This window comes from Podarcis tiliguerta (assembly GCF_965153285.1).
Source record: "Podarcis tiliguerta genome assembly, chromosome: 2".
In the NCBI taxonomy this organism is placed as follows: Eukaryota; Metazoa; Chordata; class Lepidosauria; order Squamata; family Lacertidae; genus Podarcis; species Podarcis tiliguerta.
This window is the reverse complement of record NC_139535.1, coordinates 86,929,166-86,954,917: the sequence shown is the minus strand read 5'-3', so window position 1 is coordinate 86,954,917 and position 25,752 is coordinate 86,929,166. Positions and strand designations below refer to the sequence as shown.

At 42.5% G+C, this 25,752-nt stretch overlaps 3 protein-coding genes across 21 annotated transcripts in view; 1 reads left to right on the top strand and 2 right to left on the bottom strand.

Annotated features, from left to right (window-relative positions):
* Positions 1 to 12,943, bottom strand: part of JMJD6 (jumonji domain containing 6, arginine demethylase and lysine hydroxylase) — an 82,428-nt gene extending 69,485 nt beyond the window's left edge. For 4 of the 9 annotated variants that reach the window (XR_014508643.1, XR_014508644.1, XM_083429917.1 and 1 more), the window contains exons 1-6: positions 12,600 to 12,931; positions 9,668 to 10,056; positions 8,148 to 8,434; positions 5,464 to 5,599; positions 4,359 to 4,497; positions 3,451 to 3,578 (exon numbers count right to left, since the gene is read on the bottom strand). Coding sequence is in view for 5 of the 9 variants with exons in the window: in XM_083429917.1 (XP_083286043.1) it covers positions 3,451 to 3,578; positions 4,359 to 4,497; positions 5,464 to 5,599; positions 8,148 to 8,434; positions 9,668 to 10,056; positions 12,600 to 12,728 (1,208 nt within the window). In the remaining 4 variants the exon portion in view is untranslated. Of the gene's footprint in view, positions 1 to 1,551; positions 2,449 to 3,450; positions 3,579 to 4,358; positions 4,498 to 5,463; positions 5,600 to 8,147; positions 8,435 to 9,667; positions 10,057 to 12,599 lie in introns of those variants that run through there. The other 5 variants (XR_014508642.1, XM_083429920.1, XM_083429921.1 and 2 more) reach the window with 4 other exon arrangements.
* Positions 12,944 to 13,165: 222 nt separating this feature from the next.
* Positions 13,166 to 20,284, top strand: METTL23 (methyltransferase 23, arginine). Of its 3 annotated transcripts, none has more exons than XM_083429963.1 (5): positions 13,166 to 14,462; positions 16,705 to 16,809; positions 17,261 to 17,498; positions 19,722 to 19,806; positions 20,049 to 20,284. In XM_083429963.1, exons 1-5 carry the CDS (start codon positions 14,355 to 14,357, stop codon positions 20,230 to 20,232), a joined length of 720 nt encoding a protein of 239 aa, XP_083286089.1. In that variant the 5' UTR covers positions 13,166 to 14,354; the 3' UTR covers positions 20,233 to 20,284. The 3 variants fall into 3 exon arrangements, with proteins under 3 accessions (XP_083286089.1, XP_083286090.1, XP_083286091.1); XM_083429964.1 differs by having other exon boundaries at positions 13,613 to 13,829; XM_083429965.1 differs by having other exon boundaries at positions 14,118 to 14,267.
* A 610-nt stretch (positions 20,285 to 20,894) lies between these two features.
* SRSF2 (serine and arginine rich splicing factor 2) lies at positions 20,895 to 24,183 on the bottom strand. Of its 9 annotated transcripts, XR_014508650.1 has the most exons (5): positions 23,526 to 24,157; positions 22,869 to 23,179; positions 22,473 to 22,576; positions 21,795 to 21,907; positions 20,895 to 21,330 (listed from the first exon to the last, which is right to left on the bottom strand). XR_014508650.1 is itself a non-coding variant. In XM_083429967.1 (3 exons), the coding sequence occupies exons 1-2, from the start codon at positions 23,885 to 23,887 to the stop codon at positions 22,876 to 22,878; spliced, it is 666 nt and encodes a 221-aa protein (XP_083286093.1). In that variant the 5' UTR covers positions 23,888 to 24,167; the 3' UTR covers positions 20,895 to 21,907; positions 22,869 to 22,875. The 9 variants fall into 9 exon arrangements, 3 of the variants coding, with proteins under 3 accessions (XP_083286093.1, XP_083286094.1, XP_083286092.1); XR_014508648.1 differs by lacking the exon at positions 22,473 to 22,576 and having other exon boundaries at positions 23,526 to 24,158; XR_014508649.1 differs by having other exon boundaries at positions 20,895 to 21,907.
* Positions 24,184 to 25,752: the final 1,569 nt, after the last annotated feature.

Here is a 25,752-nt window from a genome sequence, read left to right as displayed (position 1 = left end):
CTTTATTGATTACAGCGGTGAGAAGGTATTGGCTTAGGCATTGGATGTCCACCACAGGGGTTGAATCACCAGTAGGCGGAGCCTGTTGATGCTAATTCAACTATAGGCTCTCCCCTGATGCCACCGGGGGTCGTGCCATGGCCTCCCGCCAAGCAGGCATCGGACGGAATACACGACCGCCGGATTCCTTTAACGGAATACCCAAAATTGAAGGCGTAGGCGATGGCCACACCTAGCCTTCCAACACACCACACAATAATCCAATGCCTAACCTACCCACCAATACCACGAAAGTTGTGACGATTGCTACGAGGTAGGCGAAAAAACCAAATGGCCTAATGCCATGTGGAAAAACTCCTACCAGGCCCCCCGACTAACCAGGGCGACCAACCTAAGGTCCATAGCAAGGTCGAGACCCTAACTAAAGGGAGTGGAGGGTGGGTGACTCTCGGCGGGGCGAAGTGAAATGAGGCCGGGGAGAGGGCTGGCTTGGTAACTTAAAGTTACCTGGGACACGCCCCCCGCCGGCTCCTGATTGGGTGCCGGCCAGTGGGCGGAGCGCCAGCCCAGAAAGGTGGAAAGCAGGGGGCGGCTGCCCCCTGCCAGGAGGCGGTGCTCGGGCTCCCGCCCACAACCACTCCCCTCCCTTACAGGGAGGAGAGTCTTTATACAGATACAGCTTCCCAGGAAGTTGTAAAATCCAGGGGTATGCAAGGTAAATTCACCTGGTTACTTTCATCTGCTATAAATTTTGGAAAGGTGTTTGTGCGTTCGCTATGCATTTGGATCCTTCTTAAGATATTGTAACCAAACTTTGCATGATAGTTCCTGAGTTCAGACATCAGGTTCTCCTCAATGTTTGGATGCAATTTTGAATCAAGATAGTAGACTGAACCTTACAAACGATACTGATTTTAACTGCACTGGCTGAGCAGCATCAGGTACAAGTCTGCTAGTTTAACCCAAGTGTTTTAAGGAAAAAGAGCCTGGGAGAAAACAGTTATGGGATACAGAAGGCAGCCATCCTTTTAACACATACTGTTGACATTCACAAAAAATGATAGTTTTGTGCAAGTATGGAGTTAAGGCTGGCAAGTGATATGTGGATCCCTGCCTGAGTGATATGGTAGTATTTTGGAAATGAATAATTAGTACTTTCACAATGCATCAGCCAGTAGATGTGAATTCTCCCTAGGTTGCTGGTAATAGGGGTAAGTAGAAAAACAAAAAGAGAATTGAGAAGCATACCCAATTAATCATTAAACTTGCTTTTAAGTGTTATTGGGGCATCAGACCTTTTCACTATATTGCAGACCTTCAGGGTAGAGACTGTTGTGTATGGAGGTACAAGACCCATCTTAACACATAACACCCATCTCCATTAACAAAACAAAAAACCTTGAAGCAGCAACATATCCTGAAAGAATACAGCTACCTTAAGATACACACAACCACATCTTATTTCAAGACAAAACACACACACACATAAAAATACCTGCCATATTACAACAGCAGATACGAGTAGGAAGTTTCTGGGCTGCAGAGAAGCAGTTCTTCATAAAATGGGTTTTTTATTGTATTTTTTCAGACTCCATACACTCCATATAAAAAAGCTTTACCTTCATATAATGTTTCCAGAAGCTCCCACAGGGAGAGGTAAAAGAGGCAACTACAGCTTCTTCCATACCTATTTTTCTGGGCCAAACTTACTGCAAAATCCAGCAGCTTTTCTTTAAAATAGAAAGCATATGTAATTGTGGAAATGGACTGCTGGTTCAGACATTACATATCTCACGAATCTTATTAGTCCATGGTTGGTTTGGTGTCATCAACAAGTTAAGAATTACAAAAAGGTGTTTCTTACAGGGTGATCATTTTTTACACAACAGAACGGTACTTGGTTGGATATAGCTAACACAGTGTCTCTTTTTGTGCTCTAGTTAAAGGATCTGCTGACTAGTTACATGCAGCAGAGGTTATAGTTCTGACCTCCAGTTGTAGTGCACGAGAACTCAACTTGTAAACATATGACAATGTTGGAACTTGACACAGGCTTTCAGGAGCTACCTCCTTATTTTTAAGATTACGTTTTGAATAGATATTCCCCATTTTCTTTTGCCGACTGCACGGAGTTGTGAGCCACAGCACAGCCTTGCAGAGGGCAGCATTGTCTTCTGATGTATAACAAAGCTTGTTTGATGGAGTGCAGAAAGTTTTGAGAACATAGAAATCTCTAGTTTTCTCCTTTAGGAAGCAAGAAGTCAGCAGGTAATGGCAAGTAGAAGTTTGGATTTAAAAAAATAATAAAAAGGAGTGGTGAAGACTTGAGAAAGCTCCAAGCATACAGCTGACAGGAAGAATAGAAGACTGCTGGCTGGCTGCAACTGCCTTTAGATGGGTCTTGTTATCTTTCAGGGATGAGCACGGCTTCCACAAGATTCCCTAATCCTGTCAAAAATAACAACAAAAATAAAAACACAACTTCCTGTCATGTCAGGGCATGCATCTTTTAGCTTATGCAAGATGGCAGTAAAAAAAAAACTTTTCATAGAGAATCTAATGCACCTCAAGCTTCTTGGAAGTAGCTCCAGTTCTTCAATACATTTACTGCAGCGGAATCAGAAGTGGCTAGCCAATCATATGAATATCTGAGAAAAGTACTGACATAAATAGCTGGGAAAGAGCCTTTAATTACCCAACAATTCCCATGCTGCTAGCCTTCAGACCACACAAGCAAGAGAGATGAGATGCCATCTTATGATGTTTACCTCAGCCACAAGCCTTACCAAGAGCAGGACAACAGCTCTTCAGAGATCCACTTTTTTGTCTTAAAAGCAGAAACTCCTAAGCTTTCTATCAACAGGATCCACCAATAGATAGTATGGTCAGAATCCACCTGCTGCCTCTGAAGAATGAGCCAGTGGTACAAGAGACACCATTTCTTTTCCTTTGTTACCTACCACCCACCATTGGAAGCTTACCAGGCATAAGCTCTGACCTACAATTTGAACATCAGCATCTACAACACCGCAGATACATGAAGTCAAGGCTACAAAAAACTACAAAAAACCTGAGAAGTATCTTCCATTCAAGTCTCATTCCTCAGTTGCCAGCTCTAGCACTTAACACCCCTATAAGCATGGAATCTGATTCTCTTTCCTAGAAATAGAATTTTTATACCTTAACAACATTACCATTTTCAAGTTAAGGAGTTGTGAGTTGGACAAGCAATCAAAATGAATCAAAAGTGAAGAAATCTAGGCACTTTTGATAAATAGAAGTCCCAGTTTAGAGCATTAGAAATGAGAAAGGAGATGTGTGGGGTAAGGTGGGTTACAAGCACATGGTGAAGCTACCTCCCTTTATGGACAACTCCCTTATACTCTCCTTGTCTACAATTAGCAGCCCAGCCCCACAAATCTGATGAGCTTCCATAATTTGTTTGGTCACCTGGAGGAGCTGCGCTCTTTGCTCACGCAGTCATCGTGGGAGCTTGTATCGCCATTCCCCATCATGCTGCATGTCCTTCGCTTTTTCCTTCTATGCATCATTCCTTCCGTCTCAGAGCCAGAATCACACTAAACAAAATGACAGTAATAAATCCTGACTATCAAAACAGCAATTCTGATCACTGATTAGTAATAATGGCTAGCCAATAATAATGTCTACATTGCCTGAGGAACGGCTTTATTTCATGGTGACATCTGAAGTGATTACGAGGCTCCTAGAATCTGAGCTGTTAAGAGTCTGTTATATTCCTATTTAGATGTCCAAAGATGGGGTAGAATGCAACTAAGTCTCATTTTTGAACATGATGGTTACACTTCTAGAATCTAGGCCAAAGGTGGAGGTGGACCCATATCATTTGGGCTTTGGCTCAAGATTTGGAAATTAAGCCACTTCAGTATTCCTTGGTGAACTGTGCCTGGAGACTGACTTTTTCAGCTCCCTAGATCTTACAGTGGCATATCACATGTACAAAATTAGAAGAAGAAGAATTAGAAGAGAAAAAACAAGCATAGCTCAATGGTGACCGAGTGTGCTCACTCCCCACAGAATGTTGCTTGAATAGAGGGGGGAAATGAAAAACATGATGGTTGACCCTGAACAGGAACATCCCACACTGCCACCTTTTGCTGAAGATTCACTTGTTGATATTACTGACCATCAAAACCTTTTAGATCATCTGCAGTGGTTGGGGAATATAGAAACCATTTATATATGGGACCAGAACTAGTGATGCAATCATTTTTGCTAAAGCACACCACCTGAAAGTCAACATCCCCCACTCCAGAACTGTTGTCATACAACCCCACCCATGACTTACAACATGTGGCATGTCTGATGTAGTAACTTACCTCTGAATCAGAGTCTGAAGAACTGGAACTTGAAGAGCTGGACGAATCACTAGAACTATCAGAAGCAATGCCTGTTGATTCCTGTAAATCAACAGAATCTGCTAGTGCAGCCAGCTCAGGATGTTCCTGTTTTAGGACCCTTGAAGACAAATTTGCAAGAAATATTTGTTGGCAAACAAACTAATGGATATACATGCAGATGGCAACATTATTGTACATTTTGCATCTTCAGCCCATATGACACAGCAGACTATTTCACTAGCCAAATGCATCAGCTACGATTGTGGAGTCTGTGTTTACATACAACTTGGAGTGTTTATTAAAAGTAATTTAACAATATTGACTGGGGTTCTCATGTACAGTATCTAGATAAAATAAGAAATGGGATACAGATGTTCTCAATTCCCAATATGCTGCTTAAAAGTGATCCAAATTCACTCAACAGTTCGAGCAGGCCTGTTCCCATAATGTAACCATTGCAACTTTGAGCTTGCCACCAAAAATACTGGAAACAACAGGAGAGGGCAATTGCCCATATGTCCTGCTTGTAAGCGTCTCAAAAGGAATCTGAAAGGCGAAAATGAGAAACAGGATGTTGGACTAGATGGGCCTTTCCTTTTCATCAGTTCAATGGGAAGCCAGATCAGACTACTCACATAGGTAATCTGAGAAATGAGTACTCACAACAGAGTGAGAATGCATCTGTTTCTAGAATAACTTTAACTGATGCTCAAAAACATCCTTTTTCACCATGATAATACATTTCAACTACTGAAATAGCATTTTTATTTGATAGCTGGTAATTGTAAGTTTAAACAAAGTGTTCAAATGCATTCCCTGTCTTAAACTATATGTTTTAAAACACAGTTGAGTCACCTTATTGAATCTTGAAATCCAGAAGCCTAATTCTCCTTCTGGACCACATGCAAGATGTTGCTATTAGAAAGCCACAATCTTTTTCCAAAATGCAAAAACAAGTACACCTTCATCACTTCTGTCTTTCAGATATTCTGTCAAGCATCATTCCAGGCGTACGCAGGAAGCAACATTTAGCTTGTACTGCCAGCATCTGGGAAACCACAGAAGTAATGATCACATCTCTCACCTGTACCATTTTCTTGATAATTTTGGTCTTCCCCTTACTGTCTTGTGCCACACCACAGGGAAATTTGTACAGCTGGCAAAGTTCTGAGTGACAGCAATAGTTGTGTCAAGATTGAGAACTACATGCCACCAGCCACCTACAAATGCAACACCACATAAGGTTATAAACAACCAACCGAAGGAAGCTATTTTTAAATGTAGGCTTGAAAATAGGGAAAAGCATGTTTGGAAACAGAGGTGTATAAGAAGCATCTTTGAAACCATGTCTCTCGTACAATACTCAGTCCAATAATGTCTTGGGATAAACACAAAGGTTCACAAACTTGGTCAAAAGTGGCAGCCACCTCTGCCTTAAAGGTGTGAGGAAAGGGAGAAATTTTTCACCTTTCTAAAATGTAGTGAGAGGTCGGCAAGGCCCTCTGCAAAAGCTGCTGCCCAGGTATTCTGTAATGTTCAAGCAACTCAGGGATGGGGTCTTTTCTAAATTACTTCAGGCCAGGCTTTAGCAGACAACAAAAACAAGTTGAGACTTTTCCTGCTTTTATAGAGAACCCCAGTTCCTAGACAATGGTCATCTTTACATATTGTGATAAACCATGCAGTGTTCAGCATGATGTGCATGAGTTGTGTGGCTCAGACTAACGTAACCCATCCTCCCCACAGTCAAGAGGGTGACTTCAGCAGCATTTCATTTTACTTTCACTGGAACAGGAAAATGTTCTTAAAACTCTGACTAGCTTAAAAAGTGAGTTTCAGAAACCAAGGTTTAAAGCTGGCTTGTTTTGAAACCGACAACCAACTTTGTTACAAGCTGCAATCCCTGGTCTTTTCAACAGGACAATGTCAAAATCTTCCTCCCTGACATAGAGGACAGAGAAGTAGTATGTAGACCAAAGGCTTACAACCATAAAAACAATAATGAAAAACAGTATCCTATTGGATTATAAACAAACTGAAAAAGGAAAAAACAACCTACTTTGGGAGGAAAGGCAGGGTATAAATTTATAAATAAAGCAAACCCATATATGGGAATGAAAATGAGTATTTTGGTCCCCAAATCAACCCCTGACTGACACTGATGAAGAAAATTCAGAGTGGCAGAGCATGACACTACATAAGAAGAGGAAAAGGGACTGCTGAGCAAACAGCGGATGAAATAAAAGAGTTTCCTTATACTCTGGGACTGTTCATCCTTCTAGGACAGCCTTCCCCAACTTGGTGCCCTTCAAATATTTTACACTACAAATCTCATCAGCCCCAGCCAGCATGGCTGATGGTCAGGGCTGATCTGGACCTACTCTATACGTTCTCCACAGAGAGAACATGCGATGCAGTCCAGTCCCTTGCAGATTTACCTGGACGTACACCTCACTGGGTTCAATAGGATTTAGAGTGTTCACTTACTTGGAAGTCCTACCAAACATGGTGAGACTTGCTTCCAAATAAATCTGTGGAAGGCTGGGCTGTTAGCCACAGCATCCAATCAATATATCAAGTAAGACAGAAGACGCAATGAACATTAAACGATAAATGAAATGGAAGCACAATAGCTTGGTTTTTATTTGGGATCTTATTGTTTCAACTAAATAAAACTATTGTATTTAAACAAAACTGTTTTGTTTTGCTTCAGTATGGTTTTAAAAGAACAAAGGAGTCACAGAAGAATGGAATTCTGTTTCCTCCACTGTTAGTGGCATACTTAATATGTAATCTATGTTGCACAGAAACTCTGTGTCAAATACCAGAGATCTATTTTTAAGCTGACTTTTTATGATGAGAATATTAATTTCCCTATGAAGCTACAATTAAAGACATGATCAACTGATTACATTTACACATTTCTTATGAAAGTTATAAGCACCTAAGACAAAAACAGTTTATAAGGGAAACTGACAAGGCAACTCATGTTAACTGAAGACTGTGATATATTTCTGATACAGAATCAACAGTTCTACAAAGACAATTGTCAACTGACCAAAACCCCTCCAAACACAAGAGACAGAGGCCTACTCTGGTCTGGTTATTATTTGACATCTGGCTCACGTCCTAGAAGTGTGCATTTAAAAGCCAAAAACCTGATCTGGTCGACAGATCACAGAACCAGTATTTGCTACTGGGTCAGCCCCAACCTGCCAGAGACCATAATACCCATGTACTTGAGTTTCTGAAATTAAAAGTTGGAGACAGAAGGAGAGAGACTATTTCCCTAAGGAAAAAATTGAAATGAGGGTCCAAGTGTTTACTTCCCTGCTTCATATACCTTTTCTGGAGAGATGCAGGTTTGTACATATGTGACAAGAGACGCAGCGCAAAAGCAATTTTAAGAAGCAAGATCAAGTGGAGTCCACTTTCGTTTTCTGCTGACAAATTATCTCGCCTATTGTGCCAGTTAATCTGCTTGGAACTGAAAGGACATTATTCAAGGGGCTTCCTCCCACTTCCTAATCTTCAAAGGTTTAGCACATCTCCATCTTGGTTGCCTTGCTAAAGTATACATTATTTCAGGATTACCTCCCATCACATTTGCTATGCATCCTTCTTGTTCAACACACACAGCCTAACATAACAGAATCTATGAAGAACTCTTATGACACTTTGTTTCGCATCTGTCCAGGCTTGGATACTGCACCAGAACTGTATCTTCTATAACTTCACTTCAGCACAAAACTTAATAAAAGCCCTTACCTGGTACAAAGACAGTCTCTCCTGGTTTTTGCACAATTTCCAAGGGTTTGAACTCAGAAGGCCAAGTGGGAAGCTGAGTCCTTGGATATATTACTCTGAACCAAGTGATGGCTTCATCTTGTTGGTTCCCTCCTTCCTCACGAGTCACTTTGATCAACTCTCTGGGAGTGCTGGTAGGGAAGAGGCACCAGCGTTTGTATCCTTGGACTAAGGAATTCCAGGCACTGGTTCCCAAGGGGTCAATGTGGATGCCTGTACCTGATCGAGGTGGACCCATCACAAACCATCTGCACAGAGGGAAAAACCCAGCAAGGTTACAAACAACTCCGCGATTTTCCTTAACGTGTTTCTCAAAAGCAAGTGTTTTCTTTCCATTTCCAAAGCAGTCTGAGATAAATTTGCTTTATCTTTTGTTTGTATTTGAGAGATGAAAGAACAATAAATATTACGCTGCTCTATACACGTCAGGCCATTAGTTCAGTATTGCCTAGGTTAACCAGCAGCTTTCTCCAAGCTCTCCAGAGGCCTTTCCCAGCCTGATATTCATTTAACTAGAAATTGCATTATTCCGCCTTCCATCCAAGACGAACCCTTCTTCACCCCATCTGGCTGAGTTATCCCAGAACCTGGGGAGACGTCTCCATAGAAATGTTACAAAGGCAATTAAAAGGTTGGTGACATATAAAAAATAAATTAAAATCTATGATTATGCCAGCATAATGTGAACTGCCCGAGATCTATGGATAAAGGGCAGTGTACAAATCTAATAAATAATAATAGTAAATAGTCAAAAAAAGCCTACAGAAGGCAAGACAGAAAGCAATTTTACCCAAATGAAGAACAGAAGTTAGAATACCTTTTGAAAAATGAAGGTGTAAGAGACTGAGGCATTTTAATTTTATTTTTCACATTGTATTGCAATTTGAAATTCTATGTAATGCAAATTGTAATATAGCAAAATACAGTAAACGAAATAAAAGCAGCAACAAAAAAACCACTTGGAAATCATGTAGCACCTAGCAGTTCTGTGGGGGGCATGTTTGGGAACCAATGATCTGTACCATAATTTTGTTACTGAAATATGTTAACATGGTACGAGTGTGAAACTGTGGAAACCCCCCCCCCCCCCAAAAAAAGTAAGGAACCTGATTACCCTGAGATGTAGCTATGAAAAGTATATATAAGCTTAGGAAAATGCACTGCAAAGAATGTAAGCCAAAACTGTGTAAATGATACACCAAAAGGGTGACAGTAGGAGTGAGGAGGAACATCTGGCATTGGCATAGGAAGTACAAGGTCATTTCCATAAAATATGGGTCTTTTACGTCTCTCCATTTCTCATTAGCTCTTCCCTATTATGTTTTTTGTTAACTTTTAGTGAAAGTTCTGAAATAAAAACAACTCTGGCACACCCATGCTGTATATGCAGGGAAAATGGAAAATGTTGGACCCCTGCATCTGTTTAAAAATCACTGCCATTTGCTGTTTCTATCCCGAGGCATCAAATAACCAGTTTATACCTGTAAGGTGGCCTTCTCTTCTCGCCTGCATACTTGAACAGGTCATCTGTGAAAAACTTGGGCACCCTGTAATCCTCCAAGAGTTTTCTACGCTTCGGGTGCTCTCCATAGCTGCTGTCGAATATATAGAGGGGACTGTCATCCCGCGTGGTCTCCATGTATTCAATGTAATATTTCATTTTCATCTTGACAGAGTACCCATCATTGTCCTCCCCACACTTGAATTTCTGGTTCCTGTATTTGCGTTTCAAACGCTCCAGGGTCCATTTCTCTTGAGCTGGCCATCCTGCCTGAGCATTTAAGAGGACAACAGGCTTGTAAGGCTTCTCAAAACGTTCAATAAATTCTTCTACTGACAAATGGAGTGCGTCTGCCCTTTCCACATTGTCCTGAAAGATGGATAAAGTGTTCTCAATGCAGGATAATGCACATTTAATACTGCAGAATAATAGTGACCATGTTAAGTTCCACAGAACAAGTGCAGAGCAAGCCTTATAAGTCAATAAGAAATATACATTAACCAGTCTTTAAAATCCCGCCACCCAAAAAAATATTCCTTAGTTCTACAAGGACATAGATTCATCCAGGCAACCAAGAGGCAGTGGGTTTTATTCTGAATGCATCTGAATAATAGCACTATGTGATCCACACTTTTAAAAATATGTTTTTAAATGGCCAGATAATCTGATATGCTTAATGAAATACAAGAGATTCTAGTCCTTAACTGGCACCTTCAAGTAAAAACATTGTATATGGTAATAATTATTTTAATATAATTTCTACAACACTTTAACAGCGCAACCATATACATGTCGAGTCAAATGGAAGCCCCATTGATTTCAGCAGGACTTACTCTCAGATAAACAAATACCGGAGGGCAGCCTCAGTGTACAAAGGAATTTAAAATATAGCAATAAAACTGACAATTACAGATCCCCCTTTAGATAGGAAAGCATCAAAACACATACATTTTGTTCTACACTGAAAACATGCAGTTCTAAATGATTCTATTCTTATTCCTCATTAAAATGAGGCACAGCACTAACAATATCCTAATTGCTGAAAAGTATACCTGAATCATCACCATGAAGCAATGAGTGAAATCAGAGGGATAGAGAAAACATTGCAACTTAATCCAAAGGCACCCAAGATTCTTGCTACAGCTAAAAGTTCTCTGTACAAATAGTGAAGTACTTGAATGGAAATTTCCATTCCTCTTCATGCCTAAATTGCTATGCATTAAGATAAGATATTACTTTGTATTTCAACACACATCAACAGATTCCGCTCCTACATTTATGTCACACCATAAAGATTCCAAAGTTTCAAGATAACCAAGTTATGTCAAACAGTCATCTGTAAACATCTGCAACACATGAAGCCTGATCATATGGAGAGTTGCTCAGAAGCCCCACCAAGTTCAATGTGCGGAGGATTGCACATTAAGAGTAATTTTATGGTCCATAATATTCTTGGAAACAGACTGTTTTTGGTGTGCTTATGATTTGAATTTTAAATGGTTGCTTTCCACTCCGAGAATAGTTACAGATACAAAAAATAGAACGAGACCAGAAGCCTTAGATTCATGTTTCCTTGATAACTACCCACTGTAAAGATGACACAGGATTCTATGTTACATAAGAAAACTTGTCACCATGAGCCTTTGAAAATTGTTTCCCTTATTCAGTGTTAGAAACTCAGATATATACACTAGGCAGCAAATGACTCCTTAAACCAGGATTACAGTTGCCCAAACAGAATGTCTAGATGCCATTTCTGTGCCAGACAACTCAAAAGTTGTATTTTTCAGTAAGACTTTTTGATTATTACAATTCATTCTATATGTGCAGATAAATATAATGGATAGAATTCAACTGGATGTGTTGCTAGTGTGTGAAGACAGTCAAGATCCAAGGATCCCCAGGCTTGCACCTCCAGATGGCAGAGATGTCAGGTGCCATCCTGGTACCTGGGCATCTTCACTTGGTCACAACTGCTCTTGGCACCTGGTGAATTTAGAATGCTGTATACAACAAGTTCTACTTTGTGTCACTTCCCTTCCAAGACTATTGAGACAAGATTTGTACAGTTTCTTGAGAATACGGATGTTCTTGAGTTAACAACTGATTTATTTCCCAGAACTCCAGCAACAAGTGTTCTACCACTTTTCACAGCATAAACTCATAAACTCACTCTCTCTGGGTCCTTGTACCATATAAAACAAAGAACCATGGATGGCAGGACAGTCCCAAACGGCTTTCTGCTCCCAGGAGGTGTTCAGTCTGACACCGCCTGGCAACCACTTATATGCCACCTTAGGTTCCATGGTCAGAGAAAGCAGGACAAAAATGGAAGAAAATAGGGAAAGAGCAGCTACTTATGCTCTTGCAAAGTACTTTTTAAAAAATGCCAATGGGGAAAACCTCAAATCTGCAGCAACAGTTGCACTGACAAGACTAAAGCCTTATCCCCATTTAAGTGAAAGTAGACCCCACTGAACAACGTACAGTAGCTTGCTTCTGAGCTGACATCTATCAGCTTGCGCCACAGAGTTAAGTGAAGCATGCAAGTGCATACAAGCAGCCTCTGGTGATTGCGGGTTCCATTCCAGGAAAGTTCACACCACAATACACCTTAGTCTTCAAGGGATCACAAGACTTCTGCTTTCCCCACGCCTGTTTACATATTATATACAGTATATATATACACACATACTCCCTATGTGGTGGAAAACGGGCATGCGTTCACGGGGTGGCTGCTGTGGGTTAAGCCCCTTTGCCCCTAGGCAGGACTGGCACCTGCCTAACCTTGCCCGGTTTCACGCAGGATCCGGCCTTGAGGCTCCCCCCGACTCTCTGCGCCCCACAGCCCTTCTCCCCCTCCCCGCCCCGCCATTTTCCTGCCCCTTTTCACCTCCCCGCGCCCGCTTCACCTTGCAGGCTGCGGGGCTAAGCGGGAAGCTCTCGCAGTAGTTGTGCCGGGTCCAGTCGAGGGAGTCCTTGAGCTCCGGCCGGGCGCTCCGCTTCGCCTCGCGGATGCGCTTCTTGCTCTTGTGGTTCATGCTCCCGCTGCCGGCGCCTTCGCCGCCGCCGTCTCCTCCTCCTCCTTCGTCCGCCGTCTCTTCAGGCTACGGATCCGCCGCGGAGACACCCCGCCCGAAGGAGCAGCGCCCCGCAGCTTCCAGAAACCTCACGCCCGCGCCTCCTCGCTCCGCCGCCAAACGCCGCTGCCTCCTCAGCCTCGCTCCAGGCATCGCTCCTTCCCATTGGCCGGCGCTTCTCGGCCCTCCCTCGCGCAGGCAGCGCCGATTGGATGACTCTGGCAGCGGAAAGAGGGCGCCGAGAGGGAAGGATTGGAGGAGGCGGAGGAAGCGGCGCCGCCTCCGCCGCCATCTTGAGAAGGCAGTCGCCCACCTTCAAGGGGATGCGTCGCCGCATTGAAATGGGCAAAAGTTGTGGCAGGTTCTTGCCGTTGTTGTTGTTTTTATTATTAAAAACAACAACAACAACGGGAACTGCACTGCCGTTTAGGGAGGAATGGTGCATAAGATCTGGCTGGCTGGCTGGCGTGGGTCAGAAAGCCCATTCCCAATGTCAGTCTGGATTGTAAGAGAGGAGAGGCTGAAAAATAGAGAAACAATCACACAGCCATGTGGCACCGTGAAGACTTAATCCTAACGCAAAAGGTTTCGTGGGCTCGAGATTCCTCAGATGCACCGTGAAGCGGCATTGAGGTCACGAAAGCTTTTGCCCCAATGCATGTGTTTATAAGGCGACACACACAACTCTTTGGGTGGTATTCAACTCAGGGTAGACCCACTGAAATGCAAGAACAATTTAATTTCAAGTTAATTTCAATAGGTGCACTCTGAGTAGAACGAGCTGCAACCATCGCTCGAGGAGATGGTTAAACCATGCATGTTGAATCATACTTCAAGTTAGTGGCTCAGCCCCAAGCAAGTGTGCAAACGATTGCAGCATTATGGACAAAGTGCGCTGGATATGCTCAATCAGTGGGAGGTGCTTTATATTTCTTGGAAACAACATGTGACATTCTTTATTTGCTTCCAACCCATAGACATTGCCGGATTCTGCGCAGGGATGAGGATCATGTCGCAACGTGGGTCTGATCACAGGTGCCCGATATCGTGCACCGGATGGAAGTAGGTCCCACGGAAGTTCTTTAAAAAGAACCAATAACTAAAAACTTCCATGCATCGAAGTGGGCTCTGATCCACGAAAGCTCCTGGGCATTATCAGCTGCTCTTCGCTGCTCTTCGTTCAGGTGTTCTGTCCCCGCATTTCACCTCATCAGATTTTTATTTTATTTTATTAACTCCGGAGTAGTAATGCATTCATTGAACCAACAGGGGTACTCCAGGGGAACGCCTGAGAAGCACATCCTGCTCAACCATGAAGACTTGAGTAAAACAAAAATCAAAAGGCGAGGGACCTCTGCTGCAGCACAAACTCCATCAACCCGCCTGCTGCTTTTCCTAATCCCACCCCCCTCGTAACTGGCTGCGATAGGGTGCTTGGCCGGAAGACGCCTTTAACGTTCTTGACTGCGAATGGTCCACTTAGACATCAGTCCATAGCGAGTAAGATACAGCCAAAGCTCAGGAAGCACCTCATGGTTGTCTGTCTATGTACCGGGAGCTTTCCTTCTCGCGGGGAAAAGGGTTCCCATGTGCGAGCCGGAATGCAAATTCAGTGTGAGGGAGTACAGGTTTGCAGGAGAGCATCAGGAGGAGGAGGAGGAAGAAAGAGATCAGCTAGTGGTGCTTATTCCTGAGGTGCTGATCCATTATCATTTTTTAAATGCGTATTTGCAGGAAGCAGAATTTGGAACTATGCAATTTAAAGCTGAAGAAATATGGGGCAGGAGTTACATATACAGAAATATATGTATCAAATGGGTCTGCATTTACTAGTAAATTGCACACGAATCATTTGGTGTTGCTTGCCACAGAGACATTTTAATGAAAGCCGCTTAATTTATTTTGATAGGCAAAATCACCTAAGTTGTTTTCATGTTAACTCCTAGGAGAAAACTAAGGGCAATTTTATAGGATTTTTAAAATGTTATTTTTTTTGTGATAAGCTTCGTTTAAAAATAAAACGAATTGTGAAGATGAAAAGGTAGCCTTGTTATTTTAGTCCCACCCTGCAAAGGTTTGGCAGGACATTCTGTTGCAAAAGAAATGCTTTTTTTCCAAATCTGTTGACAAGGAGGTAACAATGACGACATTTCATCTTAGTTCAGGACTATTTAAATTTCAAGTATTGATCTGAAAGTGGAAACCACTTAGGTTGCAATCTTGTGCCCACTTACATGGGCATAAATCCCATTGAACTAAATGGAGCATTCTTCTGAGTAGAGATGTACAAGACTGCACTGTTAGTCCATTATGCTGATTTTTTCCCTTAGCATTCACCAGCAGCTGGAAATCCGATGGCTCTTCCATAATGTTCCTGTGAGCCATTGGCACAATTTGTTCCACTATTTGTGAATCACTGAAGTAAGGTACAGGTGATCGTTTAGTAGGACAAATCAATGAACTCGGGAAATTTTTTTTCGTCTCTTTTGTATCTCAAGCATCTATTTGCTCTGCAGATCTTTGCCACTTCTACTCTCACAACCAAACAAATCACAGCATATATGCACTGTCTCGACCATTTGCGCATGTTTATGTATGGTTCATGCCTCAGTGATGTGCCAGACTGGGTTGAAACTTCAGCACAGTTTGCATTTATGTTTTTAAAAATAATAGGAAGAGTATGTGTGTTTGTCTGTGCATTTGTCCTTTATGCACAAGTGCTTTATAGGTAATTTGACTTCTTATCTATATGTGTTAATTTAGCAAATACAACATATGGTTGACAAATGCTTCCATAACATATCTTTTTTTATATGATGTTGGCTATAACCAGTGCTTTCTTTCTGGGGGGATGCATACCCCTAAACATTTTGTGAATCTTTGTGTTTTTGTCTATTTACTGTACTGTCTTTATTTTCCCCTATTTAAACTATAAAATGGTGATTTTCTTGAGTCAAAATGAGAGTACCCCTAAACATGTTTTAAGAAAAGAAAGCACTGACTATAACTATGATAAAGGTACAAGAGTTAACATTACTGGTGGAATAATAGTGGCAACACTGAAATTCTTTCAAATGTGCAAATGTTCAATGCTGCTGCTAGCCTCTTTTGTTGAAGATTGTAACAGCACTTTAGATTAGGTAAAGGGTAAAGGGACTCCTGACCATTAGGTCCAGTCGTGACCGACTCTGGGGTTGCGGCGCTCATCTTGCTTTATTGGCCAAGGGAGCTGGCGTACAGCTTCCGGTTCATGTGGCCAGCATGACTAAGCCGCTTCTGGCAAACCAGAGCAGCGCACGGAAACGCCCTTTACCTTCCCGCCGGAGTAGTATCTATTTATCTACTTGCACTTTGCCGTGCTTTCGACCTGCTAGGTTGGCAGGAGCAGGGACCGAGCAACGGGAGCTCACTCCGTTGCAGGGATTCGAATCGACGACCTTCTGATCGGCAAGTCCTAGGCTCTGTAGTTTAACCCACAGCGCCACCTGCGTCCCCACACTTTAGATTACATAGACTCTAATGAATCCTGGAGCCATTACACATGGTAGCATTGCGTGGCCATCTAAATAAGAGTTAACGGTCTCAGTTGTTGTGTTACATCACTTTTTAAATTGGTTATGTGTCGGGTCGCTATCCTGGCAACCAGCAACCATCATTTTGCTTCACTGAATTTTCCTGGCACTGTATAGCTGATCAATGACAGCAACTCCTTTTATGGACACCCAGCAGGAAAAAAAACAATTGTCTTCTGCAAAACAAGCATAATTCCCCCTTGACACAATTGCAATAGCAGCTCTCTCTCAGTATGTGGTTTCTAATGAAAAATCCCATTACAAAAAGGAAAACTGACGAAAACTTAAAATGCACTTGTATCATGTTTCTTTAAAAGATGTTTCTGAAGCAACCATGTTTTACAGCAAGATGTCTTTTCTTTCAGGTCCTTGATCCCCAATATGGCATGTACGTTTGGCCCTGTGCAGTGGTTCTGGCCCAATATGTGTGGTTTCATAGAAGACTAGTTTGCGGCAAGAGAATTTTGGAGGTAAATCATCGTAATCATTTTATTATCATCCTCATCATCTATAGTATTCAGGAATCCCTAGTTCCATAAATCTCTGCGACATGGACCATATCAGTAGGGTAGCAGACCATGCAACTATTATATCTGCTTCCCCATTCAAGCTTTCCTGCTAAAAAATCTGCAACAAGCAAATGTAGACCAGACCACAACTGTTGACACAGTTCATTTCTGAAGGAAACAATCAAAAATTAAATTACTGCTTTCTAGAATGGTTTTAAGTAGAAAAAGACCTTAGAAATTGGATTCTACAATGAAACAGAGGCTTCTAGTGAGTAAACTGCTGGTATGTTTTCATTTGTGTCATTTAGCAGTTATCAATGATCATGAGGAAGAAACACACCCAAGCTGTAGTAAAGTTCTGAACTCGTTACACGTGTATTTGGTGTTAAAAATCAGTTTTTACTCTGTTTAGATTGGAGCAGGTGTGAGTCTTCCTGGGATAGTGGCAGCAAAATGCGGAGCAGAAATTATATTGTCAGATAACGCAGAATCCCCTCAGTGTTTGGACAACTGCCGAAGAAGCTGCCAGATGAATAACCTCTCAGGAGTGTATGTCATAGGACTCACCTGGGGTCATGTATCACCCAGTCTATTGGCCTTACCTCCAGTGGACATTATTTTGGCATCCGACGTTTTTTTTGAACCAGAAGGTAACTTTTAGTTTTATCTACTGCTGTGCATCTTCTGAGCATCTGTGTGAAGATACCATAGCATAGAATTTGACACCAAATTAAATTGGTGTGAATGGTGGCTTAAAAAACCTGAGTAGTTCCTCAACTCCCTTTGGCCACTCCTGTCTGCCATGTGTGTTATCCAAATTGGTGAAGAAAATATTATTCCCCTTGATATATATACATATATATATATTTCCACAGAGGCTGTGGTTAACAGTGCAAATATTGGAAAAGTGGTTCCACATGCAAATTACGTGCACTGATAACAGTTGCCATGCAGTAAAATACTAGTGATGTGGAAACTAGCAAAGGAAATTAAAATAAAAAAGGATATTCCTTCCTGCTTGAAGGTCCAGGTGTCATTCTTAGAATATCTGCAAATTAAGTATTTGACATGAACTTTGACTTAGTCTCCAATATATTGAAATTCCTAAAACTTTCGGGAGCACTTAGACTATCATCAAAACACAAAGTGTGGGAGCTCTGCAATGAAAGAAATGGTAAGTCATTGATTTGAAGCACTGCAAGAGTATACTAGGATAGAGCAACTTTGAAAGTAAATGGGAGCTTTTCTTAAATTACTGAATCATGGAAATTTAACAAAGTATTTAATATCTAGCAAAGTGGCAAATATTTGCTTTTCATTAATATATATCAGACTAAGTATCATTAGTCAATTATATGAAAAGGAATTCATTTTCTTATATTCCAGTCTTCCTTCTGACAAGAGCAGAATGGCCAACATGAAGCTGTTCTGGACCATTGCTCATCTTGGTCATCATTTTCTATTGCTAAAGGTCTATGTGAAAAAAGCAACTTGGTCCTACACTTTCTTTTGGATGTAGTTTTGATCAGGGCCAGATTCTTAAGCAGGATAAGAATGCAATGACCTGGGGGCCACTATTTTCATAATGCCGTGGTTTTAAAAATACAGGTATTGAACAGCAACAAAAATCCCTTCAAGCTGGAAGCACATGAGAAATGAAAACTCTAGTTACAGGAGTATTTTGTGTGTTTGAATTTGTAGAAAAGAAAGTCCATCAAGACTGTTAGCAAAGTGGTAAAAATAAAGTTTGAGAACCACTAGTCTATAGGGCTGGAGAACTGTGGTCCTCCAGATGTTGCTGGACTTTTAAGTCTCATCAGCTTGGCTGTGAGGATTTGTAATCTATCCCGACTTGCTGTGGATATCATGCAGTGAACTTTTCAAACTCTTCTCATTACCCAAGGTATTTTAATGAAGCCAAATCCCAACACCTCTGTCTGCAAAGTGTCTACGCCACCATCAAGCCATGGCCCAGTCCCCTATGAACTATAATACTGTTGATTCAATTGTTGTTCAAGTGATAGCACAATGAATTGGGCACCTGACAGTCTTAAGGCTGCAAAATTCTGCATACTAGATTGCACCTGACACAAATAGGACAGCAACACACCTTCCTCACTCTTTCATGTGCTTGTAATCATTTTAATTTTTACAATCTTAGGAGATGCAAATAACCATTATCATGGCAGTATGGGAACATACACTGTGGCCTTTTATTGGCATGTGGTAGACAGGCAGAATATTCCACCTGCGCTTTCTTCAAAAAATTAGTCCAGACCAGTAAAGGCTATGTAAAGCTACCTGATACAAGTGTACGTGTGTGTGTACAGTGTAATATTTTTCTGCACGTGTCACATGGGAACAGTTTATTTTGAAATGGGAATCAGATACAATGGTTGTACTTTTATTCAGCTGGATAAACAAATAATACAGTTGCAAGGGTGGGGAACCTTTGGTTCCCCAACTCCCATTAGCCGAAGCTATAACCATGGGCCAAGGATGCGGTTGGCAGTCCCATTTACTACCCATTCTGTAGAAATTTGGGTCAAGATCTGAAAAACAGACAGAACTCATGTGCAAAGCTGGATGAAAGCCCTACACGCTCTAAAAGAACAAAGCCTATATGAAGAGGATTTTTAGAATTGATGTTACTACAGCTCTGAAGCATTTATACTTCTGATAACAGTATTTATGCCATTGTACAGCAAAATATAGTGCACAGAATTTACAAACTTCTACACATTTATATCCCTTCTCCAACATGGAATAAATGGCAGTTTAGATTTTTTAAGACTAAAGTAAAAAAGGCACAAAAGTAAAATGCCATCACTTTACAGTATTATTGCATTAAATACTTCTGTTATCTCATACAGACTTTGAAGATGTTATAAGTACAGTGCACTACCTAATGGAAAAGAATCCACATGCTCAGTTCTGGACTACACATCAAATCAGAAGGTATGCTTACGAATTTCCCATTTTGGTATTTTGTTTCAAGCATTTTCACAGGGCATACTGATGGACCCTGGTCTAAAATGTGCACACTATTATTTTATTACAATTTTTGTATTTTTACAAGGTGTTTTGTGACTTGTAACCTTGAAGTGTTACTGAGGAGCCAGTTTTAAAATACGTTGGCAATTACACAAGCCTAGGTATTGAATGATAAAGATTCAAGTGCTGACTGGTGTTTCTTTCAGTGCTGACTGGACTATTGAAGGACTGCTTCACAAATGGGAAATGGAGAGCATCTGTGTGCCCTTGCAATCCTTTGAGGCAAACAAGGAACAACTGGCAGGCTCTACTCTTCCAGGGAGGCATACTATTGAAATGCTGATCCTCACAACAAACAAAGCAACCAAGTCAGATCCTGTTACTGTTTAAAAGAGAGGTTTGCTTTGATGTGTTTTAAAATAAAAGTTATTTACCTCTAACACATTTGGGTTGGATATACTAGCAAGCTGTACATTCAGCCAGTTTACAATAGATGCTGTTTAAACAGGCATGGCCAAACTCGGCCCTCCAGATATTTTGGGACTACCATTCCCATCATCCCTGACCACTGGTCCTGTTAGCTAGGGATGATGGGAGTTGTATTCCCAAAACATCTGGAGGGCCACATTTGGCCATGCCTGCTCTTAAGTAAATGGCACCATGAGGTGGCGCTTTTCCTTGCATTTCAAGGGTTCCCCCTAGTCTTCTTCCCCCTACATTAAGCAGTGGAGTAGCAGTTGCCCCCAACATTGCTGTCAAATGTACACTGCTTAGTCAGTTTAGTTTCCTATTTTATGTATCCACTACCCAGAAAACACCTCCAATGATTTATGTGCAATATTCCCTTCGGTGTGCTCTACTATATAGTGTGTACTGTAGAGGTACATTATTGACTCCTATCCTGCAGGTCTGGAACAATTCATACAAATTTCAAAGGAAAAGTACTCCAAATGTCATTTGTTATATATAAATGAAGGTTAATACACATTAGCTACCGTTTTGAAATAGGACAGATTTTGTTCACTCCTAACATACAAAGCAGAGTCAGGATATAAGAGTTCAAAAAACTGAACACCAAGTAAGTGTTTTATTAAACTACAGACACAGTGGTTATAGTATAGAATGTTGTAAGAGATACTCCAAATCAGTACTTACAGAGGAATGAATCAAATGCTTTTAACATTACATTTGTTTATATCCAAGTTCACATATGTAGATGGTCTAATTTACCATTCTGGAAAAAAATAAGGTGTGTTTACCACCAGCTAGATGTGCTCACTGTATGCTCCGTTATTTTTATGCAAGGCCCGGGTGACTGGAAGTGCAGTTGTCAGGCAATTATAATTAACTGGACAGCCATTTGTTTCTGCACGACAAGGCATCGTTACAGGAGCAATCAGGAGAAAACAGGAAACAGCCAAGCACTCTGCACTGCAACACGCCACCTTAACAGCTAACCAGCATTACTCAACTGCTACACAACTGCGCCTAGTGCACAAAAATACATAAGAGAAGAGATTAGAATTTTGTCTGATAAAAACAAATTGTTCAAAATAATTGTCAGCTGTAAAGTTTAACGTTTGACTTGTAGATACTATTTCAACGAAGTATTTGCAAATGCATTTGAATTAAAAATTTCAGAATTTGATACTAAAGGCAAAAATTGAGCATGTGGACAGCATTAAGCTATTCAGCATATCACAGCTGCATAGATCTTTAATAAACTTGAGGAAGCAAGTTAGTTATCACTTTTATTTGCAAAATCAGCACTACATGAACAAAAATGAAAATTTTACCTCACATATCCAAGCCAATAATGAAATCTGTAGTCGTTCACTTCACTAAATTACAAGAAATTTGAATAATAGCAACAAAATGGCACATAAATGTAAAAGTCTGCCATTTGAGGCTCAAAAGTAAAGTAAAAGTTAGACAAAGTGTTACAAAATAACCTTTTGAACAGCTGGTTGGTTGTGCCGGGATCTCTCCAATGGACTGGCGATTCTAACGATCGTACTTCCTCCAAGGCTTCCTTTATGTAGGTTTCTCATGTTTTTGACGTTATCTAGGTTTGAAAAAGGTATAGTTCAGCAAGGTACCCCTTTGTATGTCCTCCATATTTTATGGATGCTCTCAGATTCCTAGTAATACTGGCCTTGTCTCACTGTTTTAGAAATGTGCAATGCCCACCTCCCACCATAATACTGGATACTAATGTAGACAGCATGAGAATTTTTTGATACTGTTGAATCTCAATTATTGATGTTACATAGTGTCGGGCTAAGATTGAACTACCCTTAACCTGAATCCAGCCCAATTCACATTAGGCATTAGTTCTTATTCAAAACCTTGAAGAATCATTAAATAGTTGTGTAACTTAACCATTCTAGGCCCACTTCCGTTGAAAAAACAGGACCAAACAATTTGAGGGAGGTTAAAGACACACTATCCATTTTCCCCACCCTACATATCCTTAGAAGCCCACAATCGTACTTTAGATAAAACTGATTTCCATTAGCTCTTGCAATTCACCTTCCACTTTTAAAAATATTGGATGCCGTTCAGCATTGTAAACACAGGACTGATTGGTCATTAACAGGATAGTGTATCTTTAACATTTAAAGACAAACCTGCTCCAATACACGCCCACAGAAACTGGTCCCTGGAGGATCAGCCAAATCAGTTAAAATCTGCAATACTGGCCAATATTCTTTAAGCAAACAGGAGACCGCAGCTTTAAAGGGGAAAATGCAGATGTTGGGTAAGAACAGTAAGAAATAGTCATTTCAGAAATAGGTTGCGTCTCAAACAATAGATATTAAAAAGCAAGCTATTAATTGCAACAAAACACATATAGTCTCTGTAAAAAATGGCATTGTATTTTATTAGCCATAAGCTAAAATGCTCTCAGAAACGAGCATGCCCCATTAGGATTTACTTACGCTAGAATCCTGTCTCAAGAACCCAATACCCACTAGAGTGCTACAATACAGCATGCAAATACAGTAGGCCGCCAGACACGTTACCATATTCTTAAGATGACACAGCTCCTTCTTCTTCGGGAGACTTAGGAGGGCTCTTAGAACGGGACCTCGACTTCGATTCCCTCTTTGAAACAGGCGGGGGGCTTCTTGATCTGGACCTGGACCTCGATCGGGAGCGAGATCTGGAGGCAGAAGAGGACTTGGACTTCGATCTTCTGGCAGACCTGGACTTGGAAGTGGAACGAGACCGGGATCGTGTGCGGGATCTGGACTTGGAGCGGCTGTACCGCGATCTGCTTCGGGACCTGGAGCGGCTCCTGCTTCGGGACCGGCTGCGACGTCGTCTTCTAGGACTGCGGAGAGCGGGCGGGTTAGAGGAAGGATTGAAAAGGGCGGATTGAATAACGGCTAGAAACTCACAATGCTATTTCCCGGCCAGATCTCGTTTATGACGCCTAAAGGGGAAAACTCCGCGCCGCCCATTCCATCCCTCGCCCTCGGGGATCACGTGGCCCAGCTATTTTCCCGCCGACCTGAGCCAAAGCGATCCGCAAAGAACACAGGCCTTTCGTTTGCCACCTCAAGTTACTCGCAACAATCACTCCCTTTACCTCCACACGCCCAAGATCTTTCCATACACCCCTCCACCCGCCCAGCCTTGGCCTCCGGAGCAGCCGCAGGGCCTTCTCTCCGACTCACCTCCTGCTCCGACGTCCGTAGCCTCCGCTGCCGTACCGGCGCGGAGGGGGCCCCCGGCGGCTGTGGTGGGAATCCGGCGGCCGCCCGTAGCGGGCCATCTGGACGCGCAGTTCCCGCCCGTCGAGCACGGCCCCATCCATAGCGTCCATGGCGTCCTCCGCGTCGCGCTTGTCGTGGAAGCGCACGAAGGCGAAGCCGCGGCTCTCTTTGGTGTAGCGGTCGCGGGGGATGTAGACGTCCCCGACGCGGCCGTACTTCTCGAAGACGCGCCGCAGCGTGTCCGGGGAGGTGCGGTAAGTCAGGTTGTCTACCTTCAGCGAGGTCATGCCTTCCACGTCCGGCGGCGGCCGCCCGTAACTCATAGCAGCGGGAAGGGAAAGGGGGGAAAGGGAAGGGAGGAGGGGATGACGCCGGAGAAGCGGAGCGGTGACGGGGGGGGGAAGAAGGCGCGTGACGAGAGGGCTGGGAGTGAGAAGTAGCGGCCGAAGGCCTCTTCCGTTGGGGCTGCAGGTGTCGGGACCTGCGGTCGGGTCTCAAGCGCGCGGACAGGGCCTCATTCGCTCACCACCATCTCCGCGCAGCCACGAGCAAATGAGCGAGGTGCCGCCCTTCCCCGAGCACTTAAGCGCCACAAAATGGCCGCCTGTGACCCGGAAGCAAACCGCGAGACCACCCTCCCCCCTCCTACTCCCAGAGCTGGGCCGATTCAAATTAAAAATCCGTTTTCGTTTTCCCAACCGAAAAAGTCATGGAAACGCGCTGGCGGCGCAACTGGGCCGTCAAGGGAGATACTGTAAACGTAATTACAGGGTTTTGGACGCTCAGGCGCCGTTAGGTTTGAACCCCCGGAAGAGATCACACACACACGTATTATACATAAATGTCTGTTCCTGAGGACTATGCAATGTTTTTAAATTTGATGAATCAAATATGAAAACATGTTCTTTAAGATTCTGTTTATTACAAGTTGCGCGGGTTTATTTCTTTTTAAGCGTTCAAATAGCGCTTGTCGAAAAAGAGGAAGTATTGGATTCAAAATGGCGGCGAAGGGAGAGCGGAAACTGTTCTTTAGGGAGCGCGCGCGCGAAATCTGTAGTACACACGTAGCGTGCACGAGAGCCTTGGACGGTTTAAGGATGTGAGGCGGAGCGATGATGTCCTTCCTGCCGCAGTGAAGAGGCGCGAACTAGGGTTGAGGGCGTGGCTACCTTTTGCCCCGCCCATTGCTAGTCGTGCCGAGTTAGGTGGAGGTGGGGGAGATGTTGATAGGAGCCGTGCTGCGTTGGTCTGGGGGGGGGGGGGGGAGCAGGGGGTGGAATCAGAAAATAATAGCCCGGCAGTGTCTTAGCTTTTTGCTAAGGGGACTGCAGATTACAACTGGTGCATTAGTGAATGTGAACAGCAAAAAAAGTAAAAGTTTGGCATTTTAAAAAACAATAGACCTGGTTACTGTATTTTCTTCTATGGAGGTTTACAGCCATTATTACAACCTAACCTACCAAACTGTGTTCTGTACAAAAGTATTACACTGAAGTAAACAGATTTAAAGACAGGTTAATTAGTAGTACTCCCAAATGGAATATCTTTTTCTTGGGGCAATGCACTATGGGGCAATCTTTTTCTTGGGGCAATGAGTTAATAAGGCACCCCTTTTGGGTTTGGCTATGAACAAAAATGGTGTTTGGCTACTTGATTCCACAAGTGAAATGTTTAGCTGACAAAATTCTGAAATATTAGAGGTCATCACTCTGATTTATGAAATGATGGTAAGGTAAAGGTAAAGGGACCCCTGACCATTAGGTCCATTCGTGACTGGCTCGGGTTGCGGTGCTCATCTCGCTTTACTGGCCAAGGGAGCATGACTAAGCCGCTTCTGGCAAACCAGAGCAGCGCACGGAAACGTTTACCTTTCCGCCGGAGTGGTACCTATTTATCTACTTGCACTTTGACATGCTTTCGAACTGCTAGGTTGGCAGGAGCAGGGATCGAGCAACGGGAGCTTGCCCCATCGCAGGGATTCGAACCGCCGACCTTCTGATCAGCAAGTCCTAGGCTCTGTGGTTTAACCCACAATGCCACCCGCATCCCTGAAATCATGGTAGAAGCATTTAAAAACAATGTCTCCCAACCTTTTTATACACCAACAATATCTTGCCCACATTCCAAACATACCCCTGAACCAGAATGTATCACCACCTAATCTGTTGTGCCTCATTGTCACCAAAAA